The sequence below is a fragment of the Oncorhynchus mykiss genome, chromosome 20 (genome assembly GCF_057628025.1).
Source record: "Oncorhynchus mykiss isolate SJ-2025 chromosome 20, ASM5762802v1, whole genome shotgun sequence".
Taxonomy (NCBI): Eukaryota; Metazoa; Chordata; class Actinopteri; order Salmoniformes; family Salmonidae; genus Oncorhynchus; species Oncorhynchus mykiss.
Genome location: NC_143041.1, coordinates 40358609 through 40380816, shown reverse-complemented (window position 1 = coordinate 40380816; position 22208 = coordinate 40358609). Strand labels below are relative to the sequence as shown.

The window sequence follows — 22208 nt, the reverse complement described above, 5'->3', positions numbered from 1 at the left end:
TCCCCATTCACCATGGCTTAAATCAAATTTACTGATAAACTCCTTAAGCAGAAAGTCAGATTTACTATTTATATACCTTACTTTCAGAGGCTTAATCATATATATGTTATTATATTTTCAGTTTTACTCCTTCATTTCAGAAGCTCTACCTCTCACTGTTCTCATACTCATTTTAGTTTCCACGTCTCCCCAACTCCCCCTCTCTCCTGTTCTTTACAATATATTTTCTTTCTCCGAAGTCAAACTCAGCTAATAAAGTTCTAATTCAAGCACACAGCTGCTAAGTCCCTCTCTACTTCCATCCTGTTTATCTGTCTCGCTTCTCTGTGTGTTGCCTCTTTAAAAAGAACAGCTCAACTATACTATTTTCACATTTCTATGCCAAGCTAAACCAAGTCAGACCAAGCTGTACTGAATCCATCATAGTTGCTGGAACTGTGCTGGAAAGGACAATCTGTAAATATAATATTATAATCTGCACGGTACAGTTCTGGTTCGCATGATAGTGTCATCTTCCTTCATTTTCTACATTTTTTATCAAACTTGTTTGTCCATGACTGGGCTGCGACATGGTGTCATACACTTTAAATTATGTAACGAGAATTGTTAACTCACTATAATGACAACTGGTTTACTGGCCAAGTTATTGTTTTATATTGTTTAAACCTGCCTTGTCTTGGGTTTCCACTAGATGGGCCAGCGGCAAAGTCAAAATTGTCTATTTTGTAAAAATTCGTCAAATTTTTTGTTTGTTGTCTTAATTTAAGGTTAGGCATAAGGTTAGCAGTGTGATTAAAGCAAAAATCCACCCTAAAACTATATTATGGTATTTGTTTCATTAGTCCACTGTTGATAAAGTCTGAAAATGTTTTACATGTCAGAAATCAAGTTTAAGATCATACTGGCTGTATTTCTATATATTGAAAGTTAAACTTTCTTGAAAACTTGATTGCTGACATGCAAAACATTTTCGGACTATATCAACAGTGGACTAATGAAGCAAAATACCAAAATATAGTTTTCCTTTAATCACACTTCTAACCTTATGCTTAACCCTAACCTTAAATTCAATTGAAAAAGCACATTTTGGTTTTAATGAATTTTTATGATGTAGACCGTTTTTGGGTGGAATTTTCCTTTAAGGTTAGGGTAAGATTTACAATCAGATTATAAAAAGAGAAGTTACAGAAATAGGCGGGGTTATGACTTTGCCTCTGGCCCAGGTAGTGACAACCAGTCTTGAGTAAAACTGTCTAACTTTCTCTTTCGTTTTCTTGCGTGCACACAAGGCATTTTCAGATTTTCAACAGAGTATGGCAGGTAACTATTAGTATTTTAATACAGAATGAATGTGATATGTTGCTGGGAACAACAATTTCTATAATTTGTGTGTACTGTATCATAGTATTGTAAAGAGAGTGCACTCACTCCTCTTGCCTAAACAAATGATTGGGTGCTTGGAAGCTGAGGACAACAAATTATCACATCAAAAGTGAAAAAGGCCAGCACTCACTTGGATTATGTTGCCATGAGAGAAAGTAAAACAACATTTAAATTGTAATTTATATATTAGTGAGTGCTGGCCTTTTTTGTATTTTGTTGTATCATAGCAGCCTGTTCTACTTGTTTTTGTGGTAAATATGTGTGCACCACTCCTATCATCGCTAAAATGAAAGAGTTAAAAAGTGTACAACTTGTTTTTAGTAAAGTACTGAAGTTACTTCGGTCAGCCAGCCATCACACAGCAACATATTCTTGCTTCATGATTGGTTTTCGTTCTCTGAAGTTAAAAGGGAGACGAATATGACAATATTACGGACGACACATTTAAATACTTATAGTATTATGCCGTGTACAGGGCTGTAGCTACGGTATGAGTAGTGATGGGAAACCGAGTTTTTCTGAAGGCTTCGGTTGATTACGCAGAGCTACATAATATGTTCATAATGCACATTAGTGACATCTGCTGGTCAACAATAAATAGCAGTGTGTGATTGTCAGATATACTTTTTTTTTTTTTGTCTACTGTCTTCATCAAATCTCTGTGGCGCGGTGGTAAATCGTTGGCTTTACTGGTCAGTCAATAATCAGTTGTAGGATCAGGTTCGCATCTCATGCTTCCCTTTTTTTGCTTTCATGTTTACTAATGTTCAACAACGGAATCTATGCCATTATTTTGGGTGCTTAACACAGATGCTTATACAATACCAAATAAAACAAATTATTTGAACAGTGCAGAAAGTGTGGTTTCACATTAAACCATTTTCAAAACAAAACGTCCCTGAATGTTCCAGAGTTCCCTTCTCTACCTGCGATAAAATTAACCGTACAAAATGCTTAATATTTTTGTAAGTAGAGGTCGGTGTTAGAAAGTAGCGTGGAATCAAAGAAAGCACCGGAACCACGTCCAGTAGAGGTCGGTGTTAGAAAGCAGCTTGGAATCGAAGAAAGCACCGGAACCACGGCGAATTAAGTGGGATCTCGTTTTGAAAACGCACGGGATCAAACACGTTATTCTAATAAAGAGATACAGGCATCCATCCACACGCTGCTTTGAATTTATGCTGCGTTCAAAACAACTGGGAACTCGGAAATCTATGACTTCTGACTCCAGTGCGTTCAAAACAACTGGGAACTCGGAAAAACGAGCCCCGACTGAAGAAAATGTGAAGGGTCATCCAACTCGGAATTCCAACTCTGCCCTCTTTCTAGAGCTCCAACTTTCCGACCTGAAGATCACTGACGCCATGATTTGACCTCATATTTTTCCGAATTCCCAGTTGTTTGGAACGCGGCATATGCCAATTCCCATCGTGACGTATTTCATTAGGCCGTATGACATCTTCACAGACGCCTCCCCAGTGATGCCAATTTAGCATTTTTGTTGCTAGATTTAGCAACTTTTCAGACTACCCTGGCAACTTGTTTTTTCAAATCAGCACCTAGCAACAAATTTAGTTACTTTTACAAATTTATTTTGAACTTTTAGCAACTTTTGAAACGTGAATCAAACGCTAAAATGCACGCATTTCCCTCTAAATGACATAAAAAACTATTTTCTCTGTCACACACTCAGTCACAACACACGTGCCTGGCTGCAAAAGTGCATTGTGCGTGACGTCAGCAGAAGGCCTGCAGCAATTGAAGAAAATTGCAAATCACGAGCCAAACCCAATGAATATAGTTGGTCACGAATGTTTGATCTTGAACAGAACTTACAACATAAATCAACATGTCTCAATCAAAATTGTACAGACAAAAGTACAGAGAAGAGTGGGAGTCTGTACCTGAACAAATGTCAAACCATATTTTTTGCCGAGATGGCCAGTCAATTTGAGTAACGTTATTGTGGATTCTACGTAATGATGCAGTTTACGTTATCACGCAATGACATCACAACTCCATTTAGCAACAAATCAACCTGCCGCTAGCAACTTACCCTGAAAATTAGTTGGCAACACTGCGCCTCGCTCGATCAGTCTTGCCTTGTTACTGAACGGACAAGTGTAGTGTTTCCTTTCCGAAAAAAAGATTGCAGTTGGAGTGCAGTATAACTGCAGTATGCTACAAATACTGCATTGTTTTTTACTGCAGTTTTGTTTAGTTACGTTTTTCTCAACTTGTTTCTCTAACTTTATTGCAAGTCAAGCTAGCTATCAACCCCCACCTAACAATTATCATCAAAAAAAAAAACGTCATTACCATTAGAGCCCGATCAATAGGAGATTTTAGGGAGGCAAAAGTCCCCGATTACAATATATCTGCCAATATATGGGTTTTTAGAAGTGGAATGACAAACAAACATCTCACAAATTGTGCTCCAAAGGACTAACAGATACTCTAAATGAGGATTTCTTCAATAATGATTAAAATGTATATTATTTAAGAACATTGTAATGACTAAATGTTACAATTAACATTATTCAAGAACACTATTTAAGAACAAGATAACCACCAAAAAGCAATTATATCCTCTATAAATACGAAAGTACAGTTGAAGTCAGAAGTTTACAATACACTTAGGTTGGAGGCATTAAAACTCGTTTTTCAACCACTCCACAAATGTATTGTTAACTAACTTTAGTTTTGGCAAGTTGGTTAGGACATCTACTTTGTGCTTGACACAAGTAATTTTCTAAACAATTCTTTACAGATTATTTCACATATAATTCACTGTATCACAATTCCAGTGGGTCAGAAGTTTACATACACTAAGTTGACTGTGCCTTTAAACAGCTTGGAAAATTCCAGAAAATTATGTCATGCCTTTAGAAGCTTCTGATGGGCGAATTGACTTCTGATGGGCGAATTGACATAATATAACTGTTTGGCCATAATGACCATCGTTATATTTGGAGGAAAAAGGGGGAGGTTTGCAAGCCGAAGAACACCATCCCAACCGTGAAGCACAGGGGTGGCAGCCTCATGCTGTGGGGGTGCTTTGCTGCAGGAGGGACTGATGCACTTCACAAAATAGATGGCATCATGAGGAAAGGAAAATGATGTGGATATATTGAAGCAACATCTCAAGACATCGCAAATGGGTCTTCCAAATGGACAATGACCCCAAGCATATGTAACGGATGTGAAACGGCTAGCTTAGTTAGCAGTGTGCGCTAAATAGCGTTTCAATCGGTGACGTCACTTGCTCTGAGACCTTGAAGTAGTAGTTCCCCTTGCTCTGCAAGGGCCGTGGCTTTTGTGGCGCGATGGGTAACGATGCTTCATGGGTGACTGTTGTTGATGTGTGCAGAGGGTCCCTGGTGCGCGCCCGGGTATGGGCGAGGGGACGGTTTAAACTTATACTGTTACATACAGTGCCTTGCGAAAGTATTCGGCCCCCTTGAACTTTGCGACCTTTTGCCACATTTCAGGCTTCAAACATAAAGATATAAAACTGTATTTTTTTGTGAAGAATCAATAACAAGTGGGACACAATCATGAAGTGGAACGACATTTATTGAATATTTCAAACTTTTTTAACAAATCAAAAATTGCAAAATGATTCAGCCCCTTTTACTTTCAGTGCAGCAAACTCTCTCCAGAAGTTCAGTGAGGATCTCTGTTTTTTTTTTTTTTATCTCTGACTGCCCAATGTTGACCTAAATGACTAATGATGATAAATACAATCCACCTGTGTGTAATCAAGTCTCCGTATAAATGCACCTGCACTGTGATAGTCTCAGAGGTCCGTTAAAAGCGCAAAGAGCATCATGAAGAACAAGGAACACACCAGGCAGGTCCGAGATACTGTTGTGAAGAAGTTTAAAGCCGGATTTGGATACAAAAAGATTTCCCAAGCTTTAAACATCCCAAGGAGCACTGGAGCATCCCAAGGTCCCAAGGAGCACTGTGCAAGCGATAATATTGAAATGGAAGGAGTATCAGACCACTGCAAATCTACCAAGACCTGGCCGTCCCTCTAAACTTTCAGCTCATACAAGGAGAAGACTGATCAGAGATGCAGCCAAGAGGCTGGAAGAAAACCTGATGGAGTCTGCAAAAGACCTGAGACTGGGACAGAGATTTGTCTTCCAACAAGACAATGATCCAAAACATAAAGCAAAATCTACAATGGAATGGTTCAAAAATAAACATATCCAGGTGGTAGAATGGCCAAGTCAAAGTCCAGACTTGAATCCAATCGAGAATCTGTGGAAAGAACTGAAAACTGCTGTTCACAAATGCTCTCCATCCAACCTCACTGAGCTCGAGCTGTTTTGCAAGGAGGAATGGGAAAAATGTTCAGTCTCTCGATGTGCAAAACTGATAGAGACATACCCCAAGCGACTTACAGCTGTAATCGCAGCAAAAGGTGGCGCTACAAAGTATTAACTTAAGGGGGCTGAATAATTTTGCACGCCCAATTTTTCAGTTTTTGATTTGTTAAAAAAGTTTGAAATATCCAATAAATGTCGTTCCACTTCATGATTGTGTCCCACTTGTTGTTGATTCTTCACAAAAAAATACAGTTTTATATCTTTATGTTTGAAGCCTGAAATGTGGCAAAAGGTCGCAAAGTTCAAGGGGGCCGAATACTTTCGCAAGGCACTGTATGTTCACAGATGAAAGTTAATGTTTATGTTTTTTTCTGACGATCCTAACAATTTCCGTATGGATTTTCTTACGATCCTAAAGAGAAGTACGTTAAACCTTTTGGCAGGTATCCGGCTCCATAAAACTCCATTGGAATCGTATTAACACCCATTATGTATGTTTCCCTTGCATCATCAATGGGCCGTGCAGTGCATTCCTTGTCCCACAATCGTGCAGTATGCACTGCACGGTCCAATGATCTAAATGTGTAGTAATCATGGCCCAATTACCGACCAGGCACACAGGGCATGTGGCCATGGGCAGTAACTTCTGGGGCCCCCATCCATTCATTAAATTATAGTTTTTAATCACGGTGCTGAGTTAATGTGATTTTTTTGCGTAGTGGCTAATTTTATTGCTAATAGGCTGTGTTTGTAGAGTGACTGAGATAAATGAAGCTACAGCAACCAATGTGATAATGGCAGGGGTAATTTTTGCTTGTTTTTGCTGGTCTCCAAATAACATTCTAGAGTTTTTAAATTGTTTAGAAATTCAGTAAAATGTGGTTCAACTTTCTGTCTAGACTTGACAGTTCATGCAGCTTTAGTATTCTGATCATGGAATTCTGAACGTGTCATGCGTCTACACTTCTACCGTGTCCACAGTGTTTCCGGAATCCCTTTTCCCGTGCTATATTCAAATGCCAGTTTGCGTTCTACAAATGGTGGAACCCTTACGAAAAAAAAAAAAAAAAAATATATATATATATATATATATATATATATATATATATATGATTCTAAATATTAGCTAGCTGGCTAGCATTTATGAGGCTAACAAAAACGTTCCTCACACGCTAGGAACTTATTTCTTCCAATGTTATAATGAAAAGGTGCCTCGGTCCCAAAGCACACGTTTTCTGGAGACTTGTGGGAGGAGTGCTGATGACTTCGCCCACTGTATGTGCTTTCGGTAGCCTGATAGCATCCAGACAGAAGAAATCCACACACAATGCATCCCTAACCACCTCCTGAAATGCTCAGCCAGATCTGAACATAGTCAGACCACAAAGCGACTTTTGAGAGTCTAGACTCTCTTTTCAATGCAATCTTCCTATTCTGATAGTAGAAGTCGCATGCAAGTCTCCTGGATACGTTAGAGTGCAGTATAACTGCAGTATGCTGAAAATACTGCATCAAAAATAACTGTTTTTTTTTACTGCAGTAATTTTGTAGTGTAACTGCAGTTAGAGTGCAGAATAACTGCATTAATTCTGAAATGACTGCGTCCAAAATACTACAGTCGACTGCAGTTACTGCACTTTTACTGCAGTTTCAAAACGGCAATCTTTTTTTGTAAGGGGTAGTCTGTTTCTACATGCTCTAGTGCTTAATGCTGATTCAGGCGGCTTCAGGAATTTGTTTGTTACAGAGACTGACGGTATCAAACGTATGATTGTCAATAACCATTCTCTAATAATCATTCTCATGTTCTCTTTCTTTCAATTTGGACAGCCGAAATATTGGACAGGGAAAGGGGGAACCTTGTGAAGAGATTAAACGAGGCCAACATCAAACGTCTAGTAGATATACTCTTTAGCCAAAACGTGATCAATCAATTTGAGAAGGAAACCATAATGGAGACACATGGGCGGGCAGATAAAGCACGCGTCCTTGTGGACATTACCTATGCCAAAGGTGAACGTGCGTCTGAGCTCATGATCACCCAACTAAAGGATGTTGACCTCATGCTGTACAATGACATCTTTGAAAAAATGGATTCCATGGATTGCATGGATGGATCTCCAGGTAAGGAAGGATAAAAGTTATTTCAGCCAACACATAGTTATTCCAGCCCACTGGGTTTACAAAATTCTGATAACGTTCCCAAAATTCCCAGGTTTTTGAGAAATCCTGGTTGAAGGATTCCGGATTTCCTGCTTATTCCCTCCTGATTCCAGGAATCTTCCCACCAGATGTTCTGGAAAACATGAACATTTTGGGAAAGTTGTCAGAATTGTGCTACCCTACCTAATGTGTAATTTCAAACTAGTGTAATACTGCAGTTGTGACATGCTCTATTTTTCTCTCTGTAGTTTTCAACTTGAGATGATGTGAGATGACGGAAGAGGAGAAAATAGCCACCTTTTAATACCACAATCCGGAGCCTGTAGATTTTTCTGTTGTTTATACCTTATCATATCATCCTTTCAAGGTTAAAAAGCATTCTCAATAAATAATCTACATTGAAGGTGTTGTTTTTGTCGTTTTTGTTTTTGTTGTTTTTGTCCCTTCCTCTGTTTTTGTCCTCTCCTGCCACTGTGGTTAATTCCCCATTCACCACGGCTTAAATAATTTTACTGATAAACTCCTTAAACAGAAAGTCAGATTTACTATTTATATACCTTCTTTTCAGAGGCTTATATATATATAGACATATACCTTCTTTTCAGAAACTCTTCCTCCTTGGTTCTGCAGATATCAGTGGCATATCCTGTAATGCTCTCTCTCTCACAGCATATCCTGTTTTCCTCTCTCTGTGGCCAAACTTAGTGAATGAAGCTCTGATTCAAGCACACAGCTGTGCTTTAAAACCCTCTCTCCCTCTTGTGTCCCATTTTGCCCCTACTCTTCACATCTCTTCTTTCTCTTCCTCTCTTGTCTACCCACATCATTTTCTGTCTCTCTCTCTCTCTCTGCCCTTGTATACTCTCACATCTTTGCACTCTCGCTCTATCTCTCTCTCTCGCTTTCATTGCTATGATGGAGAGTTAAAAAGGTCCTTTAGCCTGTCATCACGTCATTCACCATTCAGAGGTCAAGCTCTATAAATCTGTCATCACTAGTTACCACAGTCACAAAGTCATAAACCCCTTCCATTTCTACAATTGTTCTTCTTAAAATTTGAATTTAAACGCTACCCTTACCTTAACCACACTGCTAACTTTATGCCTAACACTAACCTTAAATTAAGATAAAAAAAAAAGCTAATGTTTCCAATGTGACTTTGTGACTGTGGTAACTAGTGGACACTATAAACTGAGTGCACAAAATATTATCCAAGACAGACTGACCAGGTGAATCCAGGTGAAAGCTATGATCCCTGATTGATGTCACTTGTTTAAATCAAAGACAGGTTAAATCATTATTTTCAAGCCTTGAGACACGAATTGTGTGTGTGCCATTCATGGGCAAGACAAAATATTTAAGTTCCTTTGAACAGGGTATGGTAGAAATGCAACGCTGCTGGTTTCCCATGCTTCCCATGTGTATCAAGAATGGTCCACCACCAAAAGGACATCCAGGCAACTTGACCGTTGCCACAACTGTGGGAAGTATTGGAGTCAACATGGGCAGCAAGGGTGCTTGTGTGTGTGTGTGCATGTGTGACTTCTGGGGGTGGAGCTTAGCGAATATCGGGGTAGCAAAGCTTCTGATTGGCTGCCCAGTAGCAAGTATTACTAAACCACGCCTTGTTTCACCGCATGGTACGCCCAAGTTCTGAGTCAATTCACAGCCGTTACACGTCATTTTAAGATAGAAAGTCAACCTCTAAATATATATATATACATATATCTGAGCGCTCCAATTAATAGTTGCTACGTGAGCAGCAATTTGTAAAGTTTTTGAAAGGATTCGTAGTTTACAGAAAGGCTACATGATGGTTCTGAAGTCGGCAGACGGAGTGGGTAAGTAGCACCAGACTTAATTAGCCAATGCTATTTGATGTAGGACTTTATAAGGAGCTTTATAAACAGTTAATACCTGTATGCTATTTATTTTTCATCTAAGTTATTGCTACCTTGTTTCTGTTGGCTATTAGTAACATGTTTTCGCCGTACCTTTTACGGTTGACTGGCTAAAATAACTTACTCAGCCTGCAATAGCGCAACAGGTCATATGCTAATTTCCAGACGACCTTAGAACAAAAGGTTCATTTAGCGGACTGAGTTGAGGCCATGCAGCGGTGTGTGCACTGTGTATCACTGAAATCATAATGCGTGTGTGTCTACGATACATCGTTCCTACATCAGCCGAAGACGTAAGATGCGTTTTCCAAAACACCACGCAGCGAGAGTGTTTGCTAAGTGCATTGTTGAGGCATGTGTCGATACTAATTGGATCAAAAGAAAAGCAGTGCTGCTCTGATCAGCTTTCTCCATTCAAATCTTACCATAAAGAGCAACTGAAGGCAATACAACTACTTACTTTATGTTCGTATTCCTATCTTTATTTATTATTGTTGCATTGTCGAACAGGAACCTGCAAGTAAGCATTTAGTTGGACGATGTATTCCATGCCTATCCAGAACATACGAATAATAAACTTAAAACAACTTCTCTGGTAGAAAACAGCAGTTGTGGACTCAAGTCACATGACAAATGTGAATACTTTAGACTTGAAAATAAAATTACTTGACTTGAGACTGACTTGAAATTACAAATACTTTGTAGTCTGCAAATTGACCGCAAGACTTCCAAACAGATACAATATTTGACTAAAACATAATTTCAAACCTTGCATACATTTGCAGGGTTTCTTCTGGATCAAAATGTGTCTTAGGTGGTGGGGGCGTGGCAGTCGGCATGGCCAACAGTGCTGTCGCCAACTGAACATTTTAAAAAGCCATCCTGTTGGCAGCAGTGACAAAAGTATCCAGTTTTAGAGCTCATTTCCTGCAATTATACACATTTTGCAGTGAGGCTGAGAGAGAAATGCTAATTTATGCCTGGATTCACCTAGCTACTCTATGTCATGGAAGGAGCAAGTGTTGGGGGGGAAATAAAATCACGGGCTGCCAGTTGGGGAATCCTGGTGTACGTGGCTTAATCTATACACAGCCAGAGACAGTAGCCACAGCATCGCCCTTGGAAAATGAAAAAAAAAAACACTGCAACAGATTGGCTAGTGAAACGCACACTCTGCACTCTGATTGGACCTTCAAACTGTCAATCAACACAGGTCGGTTGAGCTAGAGAACAGATTGTTGATTTGCTGTACAGATATAGAATCGGGTGCAGTGCAAACGTCAAATTGTAGAAAGAGAGGATTGCCATAATAAATAAATATGCAGCTCCCTTTTCGAGCTTGTCTCATCGCTGCAACTCCCCAATGGGCTCCTCCAAAACATGACCCGCAAAACAGCGCATCTTAACACCAGCCCGCTAAACCCGGAAGCCAGCCGCACCAATGTGTTTGAGGAAACATGTTAGACTCATGACCAAGGTCAGCCTGCAGGTGCCCGTCCCGCCACAAGGAGTCGCCAGAGTCAAGTATTTGAAATATTTGCTTTTGCTTTCACACGTTTCTAATACTACAATAATTGCTAGTGTTTCATAATTCCATTACCTTACTGTTTATTGCAACACGTAGACATTTCTGTTTCTTGTTTGAAACAGAAATGATCCACTCCAATTGTGAGAATGCTGTTCATTGACTACAGCTCAGCGTTTAACACTAGTGCCCACAAAGCTCATCCTTAAGCTAAGGACCCTGGGACTAAACACCTCCCTCTGCAACTGGATCCTGGACTTCCTGACGGGCTGTCCACAGGTGGTAAGGGTAGGTAACAACACATCTGTGACGCTTATCCTCAACACCGGTGCCCCTCAGGGGTGTGTGCTTAGTCCCCTCCTGTACTCCCTGTTCACCCACGGCTGCGTGGCCAAGCACGACTCCAACGCCATCAAGTTTGCTGATGACACAACGGTGGTAGGCCGGATCACCGACAACGTTGAGACAGCCTATAGGGAGGTCAGATACCTAGCAGTGTGGTGCCAGGACAAAAAACTCTCCCTCAATGTGAGCAAGAGAAAGGAGATGATCGTGGACTACAGGAAAAGGAGGGCCGAACAGGCCCACATTAACATTGACGGGGCTGGAGCGTGTCGAGAGCTTCAAGTTCCTTGAACAGTTAAACCAAAGGGAAAGTTTTTGGATTTACAAACTACAGGCCACTAAGTACCCTGGTTTAAATGAAGATATGGATTTACAAACTACAGGCCACTAAATACCCTGGTTTAAATGAAGATATGGATTTACAAACTACAGGCCACTAAGTACCCTGGTTTAAATTAAGATATGGATTTACAAACTACAGGCCACTAAGTACCCTGGTTTAAATGAAGATATGGATTTACAAACTACAGGCCGCTAAGTACCCTGGTCTAAATGAAGATATGGATTTCTCACCCTTCCTGTAGGGTTGTGATGGGTCCATTTGCTATCATCTAGTGGACATTTTGCTCTATTGCCCTCAGCTATGGTTAGACTGTTGTTCATGTTTTGCTGTTTTCTAGTGTACTATGGTATATTTAGCTTTCTTATTCTTGACACTTCTCCCAGTCATATTTAAGGTTAGAACTACCTTTTAGTGTTCTGATACTTCTAGTTTGGAGTTGTATTTTTATGATAACATAGCTACAGTATTTCAATGTGTATAGTATTGCTTACTAGGTGTGTCCAATCAATTGTGTAACCACTCCCTCTTCCAATTAGGGATAATTGATAAGCTGTTTAAAAGAGGACCTTGTATTCCTCTTTTCTTGTACTCCCTGACGAAGGCCATGCAGCCGAAACGCGTCGTCTAAAAAAAAAACTTTGTTTCTATTGAACATGCCATACTAATAAAGGCATTTTAATCAATTATATGAAGAGTGCCTTGGTCCTCCTTTCTTTTTGATGACCAATGTACCCCTTTTACCAAAGAGCACCTTCTATCCACCAAAGTTGACTATTGTGTACCTTAGTAGCGCTTCCCTTCCTCTTTCTAAATCGTTTGGAGTGCTGCAGTTCGCAAACGCTATTGTGCTTATCACTCTCATGGCTATCAAGCAATGCATTCTGCCAAAATAGTCATTCACAATCTAATCCGAGTGCGGCCACAACTAGATCTTGTTTCAAAGTACCAATAAATAATCTTATCTATATGCCTAGCAATCAGATGTTTTAAAATCACGCTTTTACAAGTCAGCTCCAATAAGCCCCTTATGTGAACGAGAGGCTTGTAGAATCATGACTATTTCGAGTCGTCGTTCGCCGGTAGGGGGTCCTGTGTGCCCAGGGCATAACGGACTCAAATTAACAAAATGAGTAGAAAGATTCATTAGCAGTAAAACATTGAAATCAGCCCTAGCCTTATCAGGAAGCCAATATAGAGAGACTAGCACTGGAGTAACATGACCAAATTTCGGGGTTCTAGTCAGAATTCTAGCAGCTGTGTTTCAGCACTAACTGACGTTTATTTGGTGCTTTATCCGGGTATCCGGAGACTAGAGCACTGCAGTAGTCTAATCTAGAAGTGACAAAAGCATGGATGATATTTTCTGCATAATTTTTGGACAAAAAGGTTCTGATTTTTGCAATGTTACGAAGATGGGGGGGGGGGGAAGCTATTGATATGTTCGTCAAAGAGATCAATGTCTAGAGAAATGGTGAGGTCCTTCAGTTTTTTCCCAGACGACTGTACAACCGATTTAATTGGCAAATCCAACAGCAGAACATTTTGTTTCTTGGGACCTAGAACTAGCATCTCTGTTTTGTCTGAGTTTCAAAGTAAAAAATGTGCCTTCATCTCTCTTTATGTCTGAAAGACAGGCTTCCAGGGTAGGCAATTTTGGGGCTTCATCATGTTTCATCGAAATATACAGCTGTGTGTCGTCCGAATAGCAGTGAAAGTTGAGTGTGTTTCCGAGTGACATCACCAAGAGGTAGAATATATAGTGAAAACAATAGTGGTCCTAAACTGGAATCTTGAGGAAAGGTGACACTTACAATTGATTTCTCAGAGGACAAACCATCCACAGAGGCGAACAGATCTTTCTGACAGATAAGATCTAAACCAGGCAAGAACTTGTCCTTGTAGACTAATTTAGGGTTTCTAATCTCTCCAAAATAATGTGGTGATGGATGGAGTCAAAGCAGCACTACGGTCTAGGAGCATGAGGACAGATGTAGAGCCTTGGTCTGACGCCATTAAAAAGTCATTTACCACCTTCACGAGTGCAGTCTCAGTGCTATTTTTTTTTGTTGTGTGTTATTATTTACAAATATTTTCTGGGTCAAGGTTTGGCTTTTTCAAGAGGCTTTATTACTGCCACTAAAAAAGTGAGTTTGGTACACAGTATAATGCTTGACAGTTTAGAGGCCATGACTACAGTGCCATGCGAAAGTATTCGGCCCCCTTGAACTTTGCGACCTTTTGCCTCATTTCAGGCTTCAAACATAAAGATATATAAACTGTATTTTTTTTGTGAAGAATCAACAACAAGTGGGACACAATCATGAAGTGGAACGACATTTATTGGATATTTCAAACGTTTTTAACAAATCAAAAACTGAAAAATTGGGCGTGCAAAATGATTCAGCCCCTTTACTTTCAGTGCAGCAAACTCTCTCCAGAAGTTCAGTGAGGATCTCTGAATGATCCAATGTTGACCTAAATGACTAATGATGATAAATACAATCCACCTGTGTGTAATCAAGTCTCCGTATAAATGCACCTGCACTGTGATAGTCTCAGAGATCCGTTAAAAGCGCAAAGAGCATCATGAAGAACAAGGCACACACCAGGCAGGTCCGAGATACTGTTGTGAAGAAGTTTAAAGCCGGATTTGGATACAAAAAGATTTCCCAAGCTTTAAACATCCCAAGGAGCACTGTGCAAGCGATAATATTGAAATGGAAGGAGTATCAGACCACTGCAAATCTACCAAGACCTGGCCGTCCCTCTAAACTTTCAGCTCATACAAGGAGAAGACTGATCAGAGATGCAGCCAAGAGGCCCATGATCACTCTGGATGAACTGCAGAGATCTACAGCTGAGGTGGGAGACTCTGTCCATAGGACAACAATCAGTCGTATATTGCACAAATCTGGCCTTTATGGAAGAGTGGCAAGAAGAAAGCCATTTCTTAAAGATATCCATAAAAAGTGTCGTTTAAAGTTTGCCACAAGCCACCTGGGAGACACACCAAACATGTGGAAGAAGGTGCTCTGGTCAGATGAAACCAAAATTGAACTTTTTGGCAACAATGCAAAACATTGCAAAGCAACACAGCTGAACACACCATCCCCACTGTCAAACATGGTGGTGGCAGCATCATGGTTTGGGCCTGCTTTTCTTCAGCAGGGACAGGGAAGATGGTTAAAATTGATGGGAAGATGGATGGAGCCAAATACAGGACCATTCTGGAAGAAAACCTGATGGAGTCTGCAAAAGACCTGAGACTGGGACGGAGATTTGTCTTCCAACAAGATAATGATCCAAAACATAAAGCAAAATCTACAATGGAATGGTTCAAAAATAAACATATCCAGGTGGTAGAATGGCCAAGTCAAAGTCCAGACTTGAATCCAATCGAGAATCTGTGGAAAGAACTGAAAACTGCTGTTCACAAATGCTCTCCATCCAACCTCACTGAGCTCGAGCTGTTTTGCAAGGAGGAATGGGAAAAATGTTCAGTCTCTCGATGTGCAAAACTGATAGAGACATACCCCAAGCGACTTACAGCTGTAATCGCAGCAAAAGGTGGCGCTACAAAGTATTAACTTAAGGGGGCTGAATAATTTTGCACGCCCAATTTTTCAGTTTTTGATTTGTTAAAAAAGTTTGAAATATCCAATAAATGTCGTTCCACTTCATGATTGTGTCCCACTTGTTGTTGATTCTTCACAAAAAAATACAGTTTTATATCTTTATGTTTGAAGCCTGAAATGTGGCAAAAGGTCGCAAAGTTCAAGGGGGGCGAATACTTTCGCAAGACACTGTATTTCCATGAATCTGTCGATACAGGATTAAAAAACTTGAGCATCTCCATTGATCCAGGGCCTGGCAGGTCTGTGCTTCTTGTTAATCCAGCCGCTTTGTCAGATTTCAAAAAGGCTTTACGGTGAAGGCGCCCTTCATACAAAACCATGAAAAACATTTTCCAACCAAACAGATGCATAACGAAAGTCAGAAATAGCAATAAAATTAAATTAAACGGAATAATCTGTTTCCAATACCAAAGAAAAACGAGGAGTGCACTCCTGTTCACACACACCAAAAGACTAGAGTCCTTCTGAGTGACACATGGAAAGAATAGGACTACTTCTTCATTTCTCAAAAGAAAAACATCGAACAATTTCTAAAGACTGTTGACATCTAGTGGAAGCCATAGGAACTGCAATTTGGATCCTAATAAATTGGGTTTCCCACATTGCCTGCCAAATCAGTTCTGTTATACTCACAGACATTATCGTAACAGTTTTAGAAACTTTAGAGTGTATGCATATCCTGGCTTCTGGACCTGAGTAACAGGCAGTTTACTTTGGGCACGCTTTTAATCCGGATGTCAAAATACTGCCCCCTAGCCTTAAGAAGTTGATGCTTTTGGGAAACTGGGATCAGGTCTGTCCAAAGGTTCTTTGCATCAACTTAGTATCAGTAACTGAAACTGTAGCTAACCCGGAAGCACACATTGAGTAATAGACTCACTGAGATTTATGCACTGTAGCATCTCTTAGAGGACAAGTTGTTTATGTTGCCTGATTTAAAAAAAGAAAAGTGAAATAATTGGACAGAGTGCCCCTTGTTGCATAATGGTTTGTTTATCATTAAGTCCGAGATCATATTCAGTGCTGGAGGTCATTGGTGTACAGTCCGACAGTCATGAGTACACATACCTAGGGCTATGTGTGAGAGTCCACGGGGTGGAGACTGTGTATAATGCTTGGAGGGAAAGAGGGAGGAGTTGCGGGGGAGGGTCCCCCCCCCCTGTCATGTCAGTGATTTCTCAACAAATGGTAGAGTGATTGAGCTGAACACTCCTCTGGTTCACACACACTTGCTCTCTCGTGCTCTTCCTCACGCCCTCTGTGGTATGGTGGAGCAGCTAGCCTGTTACCTTGCTCGCTCTCTCATTACAAGTTTGTAGTAGTGTAGTGATGTGAAAGACAGATGGTAAGCTTGGCAGGTAATTAAGGGTTAAGGACAGTCTGCCTGGTTGCAGGGGAGAGGGGGGCAGTGTTGGTTATTTTAGTATTGTACCACGGGATTGGAGGGCTCAGAGGGACTGGTATTGTCTGGGTTATACTGCTTGGCTGGACTGGGGTACTGGTGGGTTACACTGGGACAGAAGAACCAGGCTGGTCTGCTGTACTGGGAGAGAAGTCTGGACTATATTATTGAGAGACTACTACTGCCAGACTGGATTAGACAAAGACTGGACTTTATTTTTTTGAGCTGGAGTTTTTCTGGGCTGGACTGTGTGAGAAGTGTCTGGTACTGGACCTGGGAAAGTCATTCTACAGGTACAGTAGACAAGACTGGAGTGTGTGTGTTTGTGTGTGTGGTGTGTGTGAGTGGGCTCTGTGGAGACTGGTAGACGGACTAAAGGGTGAAGCAAGTGTTCTGGGAGAGACCTGCATCTGGACCTGTGTTATACTGGTAACAGTGGAAGGACTGGGAGAGACAAACTCGCTCAGGTAGGAACACTACACGCTGTGTGTCTACCCCTTTTCCCGCTCATATTATCGTCACACTGCTAGGAAACAGCCACCTCTTGACATCAGGAAACACACAGCAAAAATATAGTACTTGCTGTATCAGCTGATAACGCAATGTGTGTGTGTTAAGGTCTGATTGAGAGATGCAACAGTAACTGCATGCTCTTATCAGTGCGTGGGCAGAACAGTGCATGCGTGTGTCTGTTTGGGTGGACAAGACTTCACAATGTAACCAAACTATCCCTCCCAAGCCTTCTCAATACCCACCAGAAACATTGAACTGCTGTCATATACTGGTAGCTAGTTTTAACAAATTTATCAGGTCAATGCTGATTGGTAAAATATCCACAATACAAAATATTTTTATTTATTTATTTATTTTACCTTTATTTAACCAGGTAGGCAAGTTGAGAACAAGTTCTCATTTACAATTGCGACCTGGCCAAGATAAAGCAAAGCAGTTCGACAGATACAACAACACAGAGTTACACATGGAGTAAAACAAACATACAGTCAATAATAAAGTATAAACAAGTCTATATACAATGTGAGCAAATGAGGTGAGAAGGGAGGTAAAGGCAAAAAAAAGGCCTTGGTGGCAAGGTAAATACAATATAGCAAGTAAAACACTGGAATGGTAGTTTTGCAATGGAAGAATGTGCAAAGTAGAAATAAAAATAATGGGGTGCAAAGGAGCAAAATAAATAAATAAATTAAATACAGTTGGGAAAGAGGTAGTTGATAGGGCTAAATTATATGTGGGCTATGTACAGGTGCAGTAATCTGTGAGCTGCTCTGACAGTTGGTGCTTAAAGCTAGTGAGGGAGATAAGTGTTTCCAGTTTCAGAGATTTTTGTAGTTCGTTCGATATGATATGATATGATTCTTCGTTGTTTTAAATGTGTTTATTGATAGAAGTAAGAGGAGCCATTTAGACTCCAAGTGGCCTTAACATAGACTCTTTACCATTACAGCACTAGTTAACCCATTGATTATAGCACTAGTTAACCCATTGATTACAGCACTAGTTAACCCATTGATTACAGCACTAGTTAACCCATTTGATTACAGCACTAGTTAACCCATTTGATTACAGCACTATTTAACCCATTTGATTACAGCACTAGTTAACCCATTGGTTACAGCACTAGTTAACCCGTTAAACCAATCATTACAGCATTCATGGTGTTGTCACAGATACACCTTTCACCACATTTTTCCGCCAACTTTAGCATCCCACCTTCTTTGTGTCCGCTTTCTTTTATATATGAAAGGTATTGCTGGCAACAAAGCCATGCACGACCTAGTCATGATTGACGTAAATTCCTGCCTACGGCTTTTAAATTCCTGCCTACGTGCTGTCTAGGTTGCTTAATATAAGTGTAACAGTTTAGCTTTCGTCCGTCCCCTCGCCCCTACCCGGGCTCGAACCAGGGACCCTCTGCACACATAGACAACTGACACCCACGAAGCATCGTTACCCATCGCTCCACAAAAGCCGCGGCCCTTGCAGAGCAAAGGGAACCACTACTTCAAGGTCTCAGAGCGAGTGACGTCTGCGATCGAAACGCTATTAGCATGCACCACCGCTAACTAGCTAGCTGTTTCACATCGGTTACACTCTCCCCCCTTTTGACCTCCTCCTTTTCCGCAGCAACCAGTTATCCGGGTCAACAGCATCAATGTAACAGTTGAACTTTAGTTCGTCCCCACGCCCCTACCCGGGTTCTAACCAGGGACCCTCTGCACACAGACAACTGACACCCACGAAGCATCGTTACCCATCACTCCAAAAATGCCGCGGCCCTTGCCGAGCAAGGGGAACCACTACTTCAAGGTCTCAGAGCGAGTGAGGCCACCGATTGAAACGCTATTAGCGCGCACCACCGCTAACTAGCAAGCCATTTCACATCGGTTACATAAGGAATTTGAAATGATTTATACTTTTACTTTTGATACTTAAATATACTTAACCAAATAATTTCACTCCAGTAGTATTTTACTGGTTGACTTTTACTCGAGTAATTTTCTTTTAAGGTATTTTTACTTTTACTCAAGTATGACAATTGGGTACTTTTTCCACTACTGACTATTTCTGCACCGTTTCACGCTGCTTTGAGACAAGCATGGGGACATGCTCAATCAATGTTAGATTTTTCTTTCCACTGAATCTCCGTTTGGATATTGGTTGGGCCAGAATTAGGCTTTGGAAATGTTAGCTGAGGTGAGTGCTGCTCATGATCATCTTGTCTAGTTGGCTCATTTATTTACACTGATCAGAACATTTAGCCAGGATGTTGTGTAGCTTAACAAGCGGATTATTTTGCTCTTCACTTGCAGTTGCTCAGTAGCCTACGCCTACTCCCAACCAAACGCCTGTGACTTGTCTTAATCAATCCAATGTGATTTTGTTTCACTGAACCTCTATGTATATTTGGTTAATTCTCTGGATGGGCAAATAAGTGGAGGTGGTATAGCTCATCTATTTGTTTGCTGATCTATCACTGATTATAAACTGGGTGGTTCGATCCCTGAATGCTGATTGGCTGACAGCCGTGGTATATCAGACCGTATACCACGGGTATGACACAACATATAATTTTTTTTTGCTCTAATTACGTTGATAACCAGTTTATAATAGCAATAAGGCAGGAGGAGGTGTGGTACAGCAGTTCCTCCTTTAAAAGTTGCGAGCTTACACTGCGGGACTTGGAGGTACCCAGCATCACAGCTTCATTGCTCCAGACCTCCGCAAGGGAGAGTTAGTGCTCATTATGCATTTGGGTCCCAAGCTTTTTATATTACCAATCATACATATTGAGACAAATTTGACGCGAGCCACTCATCCCTCGTGAAATTCTTCAGCAAAGATGGCTGACAAAACATTACGGTGGAAGCAAATGTTAGGAATTATAACGTTATAACGAGTCAAGCAAAAAATGTACAATTTAGAGGAATATGTTAATTAATGTAGAGACAAACGATTGTGCATATTGTTTTTGTCATAAAGTAAATGTACGAAAATCGCTATTTAGCAAATTAGCTGACTAGCTAACATTAGCCAGCTAGCTAGCTAATGTTATGACATGAGTATGACATTGTAATTCAGGTTGATTTAATGTTTTAGGGACTCCTGAGAACCAGCAAACCAGGCTGTCGTCTTGTGACACAGTGGATGTAAAGAATCTAGCTAGCTAAAGCTTTTACTGCACGTTGAATGTACAACTATTTATTTTCTTATTGTGTAGTGGATGATGAAAGTAGCTATGCCTATGGATGTGTAGCTAGCTACATTATGTAGCTGATCTGTGTATGGAACCTAAAACGTTAGCTTCTGAACTAATATTCATACCAATGAACCTCAGCTATCATAGTTGTTGTATCAAGTTCAAGTCTGAATGGCATTAATGAAGCCTATGGATTGAGTAGAATATACTAACTGTATTGTGCCAAGGATGCAAGTCCTATATACATGTACTATAGTTATTACCACGCATGAGATCCCCCACATTGTAGCCTGTACATTGAATATATTCACTGATCATGTACTCTTCCTTGGCAATAAAGGTGTTGTTCAGGTATGAATCTCTGAGACATTCTTTTTCAGTCATATCCAATACCAGGTGTATCAAACTCAATTCTTTGAATGATGCCATGACTGCATGTATGTATTACAGATATACACTTCAACAGTGTTTACGACTCCTGCTCCTGGGACATCAATGATTACACATTGTAACTATGCAATAGACTAGAAACATGATTTAAGCAAAAGCTGATTTTGTAATTCATATATACAGACAAAAAACAGTACAACTACACTGCCTATGCATATCTAACTCCCTTCATCTGCATTAATCTGAGGACACAGGATAGGTGTAGTATTTCAGTGAGATATTTAACTTCAACCAGTGGAGAATGTGAAACGCTTAATTGAAAGTTAGTTATCCAGGTGTTATTAATACATACATTATAAATATAATTGTAATATTATAAAGTTCAATCAGTTCTTCAATGCACATATGGTGTGCATTATAAAGAAAGAGGAGGTTGGGAGAGAGGTGTAGAAGACAGAACTATATACCTAGTTGTCATCTAAAATAACCCTAATTTATAAGACTGTTCTTAATTGATTAATGGTGGTGTTACCATCTATGTGAATCTAGCCACAATAGTGGACTTTGCGGTTAGCCTTCAAAATAAAAGTATGGCATGATTCTATTTGTATACATTTGCATTACTGTCAATGACACTTTTTTTTATTTATTTTGAAGGCAAACCACAAATTCCACTTGTGGCTAGCTTCACAACACATAACCCGGTCCGGTCGAGCCTCACTAGCCAGATGAAGCAAGCTGGCTGCTTATAACATTAGCTTTGGACAACAGGGTTAAGTAGCTAGCTAGCTAGCTAGCTAGCTAGCTAGCTAGCTATTTATTTCCATGAACTGAAGTTCAATTTCAATAGGCGAACAACAAGTGGCAACCTAGCTAATACTTACTCACAAGGAGTAATCATTGCTAACAATAATGAAAATTACTGTAGCTTCTACCGGTCATTGTTTTCAGGCTGATTGTTTTATACTGTTCAATACAATCAGAATGGAGAAAGACCCATTGAAATCATTTAGAATATATGTGTTGCCACCCTAGGGTCACACACTACTTATAAAGCAAATGTAGAACT

The 22208-nt window shown here is 40.3% G+C and overlaps 2 protein-coding genes across 7 annotated transcripts in view; both read left to right on the top strand.

Annotated features, from left to right (window-relative positions):
• Nucleotides 1-1196: 1196 nt before the first annotated feature.
• Nucleotides 1197-8286, top strand: LOC110499420 (caspase-1). The gene is made up of 3 exons (XM_021576559.3): nt 1197-1320; nt 7551-7844; nt 8132-8286. Exons 1-3 carry the CDS (start codon nt 1314-1316, stop codon nt 8146-8148), a joined length of 318 nt encoding a protein of 105 aa, XP_021432234.3. The 5' UTR covers nt 1197-1313; the 3' UTR covers nt 8149-8286.
• A 1205-nt stretch (nt 8287-9491) lies between these two features.
• The window catches only part of LOC110499419 (cytohesin-1), a 36307-nt gene continuing 23590 nt past the window's right edge, over nt 9492-22208 (top strand). Inside the window, exon 1 of one of the 6 annotated variants that reach the window (XM_090213076.1) lies at nt 9492-9724. Coding sequence is in view for 1 of the 6 variants with exons in the window: in XM_036956267.2 (XP_036812162.1) it covers nt 9694-9724 (31 nt within the window). In the remaining 5 variants the exon portion in view is untranslated. Of the gene's footprint in view, nt 9725-16682; nt 17502-22208 lie in introns of those variants that run through there. The other 5 variants (XM_036956267.2, XM_090213078.1, XM_090213074.1 and 2 more) reach the window with 5 other exon arrangements.